Here is a 9,645-nt window from a genome sequence, read left to right as displayed (position 1 = left end):
GCGCACCGCATTTACATGAATATAATGTGAATTTTTTTTCTTCCTGAGTTCATCGGTTTTCGAATGCAGCGAGCATATAACGATTTTTTTTTCCTCACTGCTCCTCAAGATAGCTTCAGCAAGCTTCACCACCTGACTTCAGAAATGCTACGAGAAGCGAACTTTTCTATGACCATGAGGCCGCGTGGTGCACACGAGCAAAGGAGAGGGTGGCTATAAAAATGAACACAAACTGACATGGGTCGTTGAGAAAGGGAGGGCACTGAAGAAGATGGCCGCAGTAGGGAAAGGAAAAGGGAAAACAGGCACAGTACTGGGCTGTACGAAACGAAGCAGTGACTGCAGCCGTAGGTGCGTGGGAGAGTGCATGCGTTAACACGTCGGAGGCTTTGCTGCGCATGATGTTGTGTGCATTTCGGAAATGTTGACTTTGAAACGATATTGATTTATCCATTGCTTCCATAATTTTGCGCGGCTGCTGTGTTTTTTCGAGCTCTCTATATATATTATATTTTTTTTATTTTCACGAGGTCTTGAACTCCCCTTCGCATGTACATGTAAATACGGTAGCAATGTCTTGTGAACCATTCCAAAGAAAACTCACAACCAAAAATTTGGTGTTCACACTGCTTTCAGCCTTTAGGCAGTCAAGGGAGCTGTTGCAGCTTGGTTTCTACTCCTTCGTGCATTGTTTAGTCAGCATAAATTTTCTTAGTTGTGGGGTTTACTAAATAAAGATATTTGACATTTGATTACAGGAATGATAGGTATGCAAATTGTTGCTGCGTGATAACATTGTATAAGCATGCAGTGAGTGTCTTAGTGACATGATTTGTTGATGTGGCACATTAGCTAAGCTACAGTGTTGTCCTTGTAATGCATGGCAGTACTTACACGTTGTATGTTAATGAGGCATTTGGATCTGTGTCGTTGGGCTGTTCAAGTAGAGAAATATAACTTCGCAGGCCCCATCTTGCAACTGGAGGACTTGCAAGACCAAGCACTGCTTTGAGCAGACCTGCACACAGAGGCCATTTTATAGTGTTGGCTGTATGAGAGGGTTTTTGGGGGGTAAATGGCATTATAGAATGAGCAAGCTAACTCTTGAGCTGTCTCATAAGTGTGTATATTCTATTGCATACTGTTTTTTTTTTGGCCGCATGGCCAGTTTTCATAGTTTACATATACTGCGAAAACTGCGAAAAGCACGAACTGACGCTGCATGCATGCTTTGCCTATAGTAGTAGTGGTTGTATAGTTTCCTTGCCTTTCTCTGGGCGTGTACCAGAACAGCAGCTGGTACAAATTTGTATAAGCAGTTCAAAAAAAGTTCTGGGAAGGAATTTGGCATCAAAAAGCATCGCTCAAGCCGAGCAAGAATCCTGACAAGTGGCTTAGGTCAGCAATGAGAATGTATAGAGCTGTGCCTTCCAGACCTTGAAATGTCCCACCTATCAGTAATTCTCATTTCTGCTTGCAGAATTGCTAACATAATTGCAGAAATCTTTTACAACATATATGAGAGAGAAAGGTAAAAGGGTCATTTGCCAAAGATGCAGGAGGCCTACTGAAAGATGAATTTAAGTAAAAGCTAACTTGAGCGGTGAACTAGCCTAAAATTTTTATAGAATGTAATTCCGCATAGGCAGGTGGTGGAGCAGTTTAAAAATTTTCTCCTGATTTACTGCATGCATGTGCGTATTTACTTGCAGTTTTATCATCCTTAGACGTTCAATTTGTATATGCTCTAATATTGTTTGCTTGATAAGTACATAATTGTTATATTTCTACAACGAAGGGACCATTAGATATGAAATGTTGGAAGTTATAACGTTACTTCAATGTTTTCCATGCCTGGGCAGCGTCAGTGGAGACAGCGCAGTCACTTGTGCAGGTTCTTACCCATGGAGAGAAGAACTTCGAGGATGACGACTGTGATGGACAAGCCGCAGGACACGGGATCTGCAGTGTCCTCTATAGCCGGGGCACTAAACAGGGGTTCGGGTATTACGTAGTGGTGGGATGAAGTCGTTGTCGGTGGCGTTGTTTGCTGCACGGCAGCCGCAGCGGGCTTGGTGTGGGAGTTGTCGCTTCGCTTATCTCGGTCCTCCACACCGTCCACCTTGCATGCCACCTGCTCACCCAGGCACTGCAAACCGCGGTAGGTAGGACATCGATGTCTGCTCATACGTTCACGCTGCACCTGTGGTTCTGTATTGTAGAGACAAATATTTTATGCATTTTACTAGAAAGGCCACGATTGAGTCCCATGGAAAAAAGGGCGGTGAAAACGTGTACTGTTGTCATATGGGAACTGGACGTAATGCCTAGACAGACCATGTTCCAGAGCGTGATAGCACTCATTGAACACACACCCACACATACCAGCTTCCGGGTAACAGTAACAATCTCTAGCATTGGCGTTCGGCTGCTGATCCGAAGGTCGCGGGATCGAACGCGGCAGCATTTCGATAGTGACGAGCAGAAAAAATGTCGGCAAAGACATTTGAGACTGCTTACGTGTGAGAAGGCGTAAGCCCGCCCGCTCAATTCGTGAACGCAGTCGCCGTGTGCTGGGGCGTGATATAGCCCGATGCCGTGCAGCTTGCAGTCTACCTCTGCATGCCTCTATGTAGGGGAGGGGGAGAGTTTCAGTCCGTTAGTCCGCAAAGATCCTTCGATCTTTGTTCAGTTTGCTGTCAATAACGCCATCTTCCCGCCTTCTTTTTGCTGTGAGATATGTTAACTAGCCTGATAGCACATCTTGACCTTGACTCTTCTATTCTAATGTCTGCCACCGGCTAGAGCATTATGTCGAAAGTAAAAAAAAAAAGTGAATAGTAAACTTTGCTGAAACGCTCTGCAGTATCCGGGCACCGGGGATCCCATGGACGAGCCCACCGACAGTGCATGCAGTCGGGGCTTACAAGGTCACTGTCCACGAATACTACATGCGGCAAAAATTGGCCTTTGCTAATTTACCACCGTCACACCCAATCTTTTTGGATACGTGAAGTTCGCATCCTTCGCCGAATACAATTTAATCTGCTTCATACACCAGCCAAACTTTCTAAGTGCCACACAGCCTTTAAATTCCCGGCTATCCTTTCCCCCCACCACTACCGTGGGTCATCTGGCTCGCCTCCCAAGACTTTAACCTGCAACGTGCCCTCGTCACCGTGGCTCAGGAACTGTTAAGCACTTGACATAAAGGCTGTTTTAATAAACGTGCCACACCACCAGCACCTATCAAGGGGTCATTTTCGCGGAGGCTATATATACCTCTGCAAATAATGCGTAGTAGATTCGGGTGCAGCTTCAAAGCTCGCGTCTGTTTACAGTTCTCCCAAGTGTCAAGCGCGGTTTCTGTCCGCTCGGGTATTCCAGTTATACGTAAGTGAAATTCGTAGCAGGGCGTACCGTGCACTGGCAGTGGAGGTAGCAGAGGCAACGCCCCTTTGGACGGATGAGGACACTCCTTGACGTGATGACATGGCGGCCGTCGCCTTCGAGGGCCACTGCAGGCATAAATATAGCAAATATTAAGCGTCGACACTTCGCAGAACATCCAGCACAATTCTGCCGTGAATTCAGCCCACGCCCTTTTATCTCCCAAGCAGTGTGCTAGTGTACGAACGAGCAGCCGCTCATTGCCTTTGATCCACATGAGTAGTACTCCATAATTGCTTCGTGTACTTTTAGTCCCCATTTGTCAGTCTGACGTGTCACTGCCTTTAGGATGCAAAAGACTGGTTCGGTTTTACGGGGCTGATGTCATCACAACCTACGCACTGTGGCAGGTGGACCCCGAAATTCCGGAAGTAGGCCCACCGCAGAAAATGGATTAAGGTGTATTAGAGGGTGTATTACAGTGAATTAGTGAATCGGATAGTGTAATGCCGTAAGGTTATCTAGTGGACGGTACTTGAACGTTTGTCAAAGTGACTCATGCATACCATTTAAGGGCAATGTAACCAGTTCCAACTGGAGTTTAGGCGGGAAAATCGCAACAAGAACATTATACACTCATGGTTGCTATAGCAGGTAGCCTAAAGGTTGTCGCATTTTGTGTGACATTAAGAGAGCCCCCAAGTTTTTTGTTCCGTGCTCTCGCGAGGCGCATTCTGGTGGTAGCGGCTGGCCTCGTACCGGTGCACCAGACGTCGGCCGTGGGCATGGTGCTGTTGAGGCGCAGTGAGAGCAGCATGAGCCGCTTCTCTCCCGGCGAGAGCGGAACCAGGTCGGTGCTGGCCGACCCGAAGCCAAAGCTGCAGCCCCGGATTGAGGCCTTCACCAGAGCGGGCCTGTGGCCCTTGTTGGTCGCATACAGCCGGATCAGCACCGGATTGGTCACGGCTGTGGTGGTCACCTCGGACAGGGACTGCCTCGCGCTGCACCGTGAGGAGCGTCGGAGATTGCTCGAAGAGAATTCCTAGACCAGAACTCATAAGCCTGTTCACTTATCATTGCATTTCATTTTATTACCTTAAAGGCCCCAAAAGAGTGGTGTTACATATGTGGTGGCAACAATTAAAAGCACAGATTCACAATAACAGGAAAGTTTTTACATTTTCAGCGAAAGGACTTGGGCAAGTGATGATGGCAACGTTGTTTGGAAGGCCGTTCCAGTCTGCGGCTGCACGAGGAAAGAAGGAATTAGAAAAAGTAACGGTGCGTGAGCGTGGACGGGCAACTTGTAGGTGATGGCTGGTGCGATGAGGTGTGCGTGCTGGGGGAAGAATATAAGGTGCCATGTGCATAGGGCTGTGGAAGAATTTGTGAAATAAAGACAAGCTGGTAATGCGATGGCGGAGCGATAAGGGTGATAATCCGGATGCTGTTTTTAAGGAAGAAACGCTGATGTCATAAGAGTACGATGAATGAATGAATCGACCAGCGCGATTTTGAAGATTCGAGGGCATTGGTGAGGTAAGCTTGATGAGGATTCCAAATGGGCGATGCAAATTCTAGTTTAGACCTGACGAATGATTTGTAAGCTAATAACGACGAATTGGCAGTTAGCCTCATAAGAAATGCGTAAAAGGGAAAAATATGATAGGCTATTACATTCTGTGACACATTTGCAGTGCCACGGCCGCTTGATCTCCCGTAGCCGCGGAAGAACCACCGAAGTGAGGGAAGTCTCCATTTCAGGTACGTGTAGTACATTAAGTCCTCTGGGAACAAAGTCACGTCATAGGGGCTTGCTGAGCTTTTCTCTAGAGTTTGTTTGTTTGTTTGTGCGCGCGCGCGCGCGCGCGCGTGTGTGTGTGTGTGTAGGCAGCCTTCACTGGGCTTTTATAACAGTGTGGTCATATGTACTGGTGGAGAGTTGTTGATCAACGAAGCTATCTGATTAAATATTGCGACCAGATATTTGCTATGTGCCGCGAAAACTGTACAGGTTTGCCTTTGACGCTCTGTTAATTGAAGAGCTCAAAACTTTAGATGTCAAAGGACTAATGTGCTCTGCTTGTTTCAGAATGTACATATTGCTCCCTCTGATTAATTCAAGCCCATATCAGGCTAACTGGGAACTTATTCAGCAAATGCAGGAATATTTTAGAATTTTCACTAGGGTTCAAAGGGGGCGCGAGAAGGCTTCCACCGCCGCGGAACGTCCACTGAGCAGCGTTTAAGGTCGCAACAAAGGATCGTGGAGGGCAGGAATGCAACAGTGGCGCCCATTTTTGTGCTCAGTTACTCGTTATCTTCCCACTGACGTGCTCTGTTTTAGTTGGAAGGGCAGAAGCCAAGCGACATGCATTAATATGCCGCGGAGGGTTGCCAGTGATAATAATAATAATTGGTTTTTGGGGAAAGGAAATGGCGCAGTATCTGTCTCATATATCTTTGGACACCTGAACCGCGCCGTAAGGGAAGGGATAAAGGAGGGAGTGAAAGAAGAAAGGAAGAATAGGTGCCGTAGTGGAGGGCTCCGGAATAATTTCGACCACCTGGGGATCTTTAACGTGCACTGACATCGCACAGCACACGGGCGCCTTAGCGTTTTTCCTCCTTAAAAACGCAGCCGCCGCGGTCGGGTTCGAACCCGGGAACTCCGGATCAGTAGTCGAGCGCCCTAACCACTGAGCCACCGCGGCGGGGCTTGCCAGTGATGCTGTTTCATTTTTCGTGACGCCGCTAATAGAAGAACAATATATGAAGACGTTTTAGCTTTGCAGTGATTAAGAATGATTGTTGGGAGGCAAAAATATTAGTGACGGACGAAACAAGAGATCTCGGATAAGCGCCCACTTATCCACACAAAAATGCGCACACAATTTCTTTTTGTTAGGGCAGATGCACGAATATAAACGATTATGTAAGTATTCAAGAAGTAATATATAAAAAAAGACGCTACAGGTAACGTGTCGTCTCATTTGAGCTCCCCTGACACCAGGAATTCCATTTTTTTTTTACATAATGTAATGGAATGCTCCCCTCCACATGCAGAAACATTTCGCGCAGTTTCAGCCGCCGTTGCAATTTATCGTGCGGAACACCAGGTTGGCCGTCACCCGTTAAATGTACAGGTGGTTGTGATTGCATGAATTTTTTCCAGGTGTGCAAGAGAGTCTTCCACTGCACTACTACGTAAAAAGAATTGAAATTCTTTTGGTACGCGGCTTGTAAGCGAGGGGAATTCTTATCTTCAGTTGTGAATTTTTAATTAATTTTTTTCTTCTTCCTATGGCAGGCATATGTGTACCGACACTGTCAATAAAAATTCGTTGGAGGCACTTAGATATTTTCCTGTAAATAATTGTGTGCAGTGGCCGCTCGCGCGCACTTATTTTCGAACAGAGCCTGGACATTAGAGCGCGAGTGGCGCGGACTTGATTACTTTACGTATTTTGTAAATAGTGTAAAAAGCTCTCCCCTGTCCTTTCTTGCTATCGCTCCCCTCTGTTTCTCCTCTCTATCCTCTCCCTTTCACCTCCGCCGGCTGCAGCTCGGGTGCTTAATATTAGCAATTGCCGCGTCCGGCAACATTCTTTTCTTTCATTTTTTTTATTTTTTAATAAACCACTAATACTACTGCTACTTAGATATCTCTTAACTGCGGCAAGGCGAAAGGCGTTTGCGACTCATTGACTCATTGCACTGATCTGAATTTGAGCGGTGACATCACCCTGCGCATGCGCAGTTGTTGCTTGGCTGCGGATCACGCCACCCGCCAGTGGGCAGTTAGCTCACAGTCCAGTTGGCAGGTTGTGATCAAGTGACACGGTCACGTGACCTAGGATGTAATGCACAGGCACGGTCACCGCGAGTATGAGCCATTAAAGGCTTCCGCCTTAAAATTGCGTTGCAAGTTAGCGGTTGTCAAGGTCCCCTTGTTTTATCCGTCGTGCTTCTTCTATCCGCAATAATCAGTCAATAACGAAATACCAACTTGCCCGCACGTGCAGACTAGATTTTGTTGATTACAGAAGGTGCCGCACGAAGTAACTTTTGGAGCGCATTATCGTGTCAACGCGTTTAAAAGCGGCACGTTAGTAGTCGGTGTGTACAGTTGCCATTTCACTGGTTCGCCATCTCTTGTGCGGTTTCCAAGGGAGATTTCTGTCTGCATCGCACCCGTTGTGTGTAGCGTTCCTTGCCAACACTCCGCTGGACAGACAAGCGAGCTCCAGTCTAACGAACTGACTTTTGCCAAAGGACGACCTTATGGTTTGACGCTGACGACTCTATTCATAATTTCTAGCCTCTCATCGCGCCACTGTTGGGCAGACAAAGTTTAGTACATAGTAATGGAACAGTAAATCATCCATGCCGTCGTTATTTCCGACGGAGGGGTGACAGTACAGAACACGAGGCAACACTGTGCCTTACTGCGCAGACTTGCTTCTTGTGCGTCATTCACTTGAAGAAAGTTCGTCGTCGTCACTTTCGCTGAAAGCAATGTGCATCATTCACGCGTTTGTCAAGACAGAGGCGTCGTCGTGGCTTTTGCCGTTCAATATTTGACGACCGACTAGCCTAATACTGGAAACGGGGCATTGAAAGTAGGAAGTTGAATGGATTAAGCTCGTCTGCTATATAGAACGTGTCCTCGCACCGATACTGGCACAGTGGTGCAGCGGTTAAGCGATGCGCCACCGCCCCGTCAGGTAGCGGCTGGTGCCGCTACCGGTAGGGCTTATGAGGCCCAGGTTGCTCTTCCCGGGCATTAATTTAATTGCAATCTGCCACGGCGGTCAGTTTGCTCACAATCCGGTGGGCAGGTTGTAATGACGCCGCAAGGTCACGTGACCTAGGTGGGCCACCTAGGGTGCATGCTTCTCCGGGGATTTTTTCCTCGCAACGCCGACGTTGAATTTTCTGTAAGATTTTTTTTCAAGGCCAAAAAAATTGAAACGACTGTTACCACTGTGTAACATGAGAGTCAGTAACAGCTGCTAATATATTTATACCTTACGGCGTTTATCTCTGTTTTCCCCACATACTCGTTTTTCGACTAGCCCTCCTCTCCAGCCCAGCGCTCTAGGCGCGCGGTGCAAAGGACCTTCTCCTCGGGCGGCGCATTTCTCAAAGCTTGCATTTCTCAGCAGCTGCCGCGTATGGATCACGATACATTCCTCCGTTCTCGCCTCTCTCTCCCTCCTCCCACGGTAATCCACGATCCTCCTGCTCCGTGCCACCCCTTTCCGCTAGCGCCTTACGCTCTCGCTTCCTCCTTCCAGGATAACCACCCTCCGGTCAAGCTTCCACACGCTCTCGGCATACCTCATTCTTCCACGGTAACCTTTGGCGATTCCGCCGCTCTCACCACACCTTTCTCCTTTCATGGTAACAACCTTCCGGACGGTTTTCGTGGCCATCTTCTTCATGTACGCCTTCATACGCTCTCGCCATACCGTAGTCCTCTTTCCAAGGTAACTACCCTCCGGCTGGTTATCGTGGCAGCCACCCACCGGTTGCGCATCTTTACGCTCTCGCCATACCCTACTCCTTTTATGCTAACCTCCGGTTGGGGATTTCTTCGTTCTCGCGATACTCTCCTTCTTCCACGGTAACCACACTCCGGATGTTTCCGGTGGTAACCGCCCACCGGTTAGATTCTTCCACTGACGTTATGCCCTCCTCTTTCCACAGTAACCGCCCTCCGAGTGGTCCACACGGCAAGGCACCCACAGGTTCCGCCGACGATTGTAACATGCCACCCCTACGGCGCGAAACCCAGGAGCGGGCGCGATATATCCTAGCCTCAAAGATTAGCGTTGAAAAATGTCTTGGCATGACCGCAGTTTGCTTGCGATAACGCCCTTCTTCTAGCTTGTGAAAGCTCAGTTTTCAGTGAGGGCGCCTCATCGAAAGAAAAGGCCTCTGCATTCCTCCTGTGAAGTCACGCACCTTACCAGGTTTACCATACATGGTCAACCGGGCAAGCTTCGTGTTCTAAATTCGTGCCGTGATATGGTGACGTCACAGGAGGAGTGCACTGGCCTTTTCTTAAGAGGAGTCACTTTACTGAAAACGGAGCTTTCAAAAGCTAGAAGAAATGATAAGCAGACCTAGCCACCACCGGGTGTTATCGCAGGCAAACTGCAGTCAAGTCAGAACATTTGACCGCATATGGTCAACCGTGCAAAGTGCGTCACGTCACGGGTGCAGTGCAGAAGGCACTAGAGTGGCCAC

At 48.0% G+C, this 9,645-nt stretch overlaps 1 protein-coding gene across 1 annotated transcript in view; it reads right to left on the bottom strand.

Annotated features, from left to right (window-relative positions):
- LOC144104874 (hapless 2) overlaps positions 1 to 9,645 on the bottom strand; it is a 37,291-nt gene that overhangs the window by 1,889 nt on the left and 25,757 nt on the right. The window contains exons 10-13 of the mRNA XM_077638096.1: positions 4,150 to 4,391; positions 3,421 to 3,518; positions 1,903 to 2,149; positions 895 to 1,018 (exon numbers count right to left, since the gene is read on the bottom strand). Coding sequence (XP_077494222.1) covers positions 895 to 1,018; positions 1,903 to 2,149; positions 3,421 to 3,518; positions 4,150 to 4,391 — 711 coding nt within the window. The remainder of the gene's footprint in view (positions 1 to 894; positions 1,019 to 1,902; positions 2,150 to 3,420; positions 3,519 to 4,149; positions 4,392 to 9,645) is intronic.

Source organism: Amblyomma americanum, chromosome 9 (genome assembly GCF_052857255.1).
Source record: "Amblyomma americanum isolate KBUSLIRL-KWMA chromosome 9, ASM5285725v1, whole genome shotgun sequence".
In the NCBI taxonomy this organism is placed as follows: Eukaryota; Metazoa; Arthropoda; class Arachnida; order Ixodida; family Ixodidae; genus Amblyomma; species Amblyomma americanum.
Note: the sequence above shows the minus strand (reverse complement) of the source record. Positions and strands in the feature narration are given on the sequence as shown.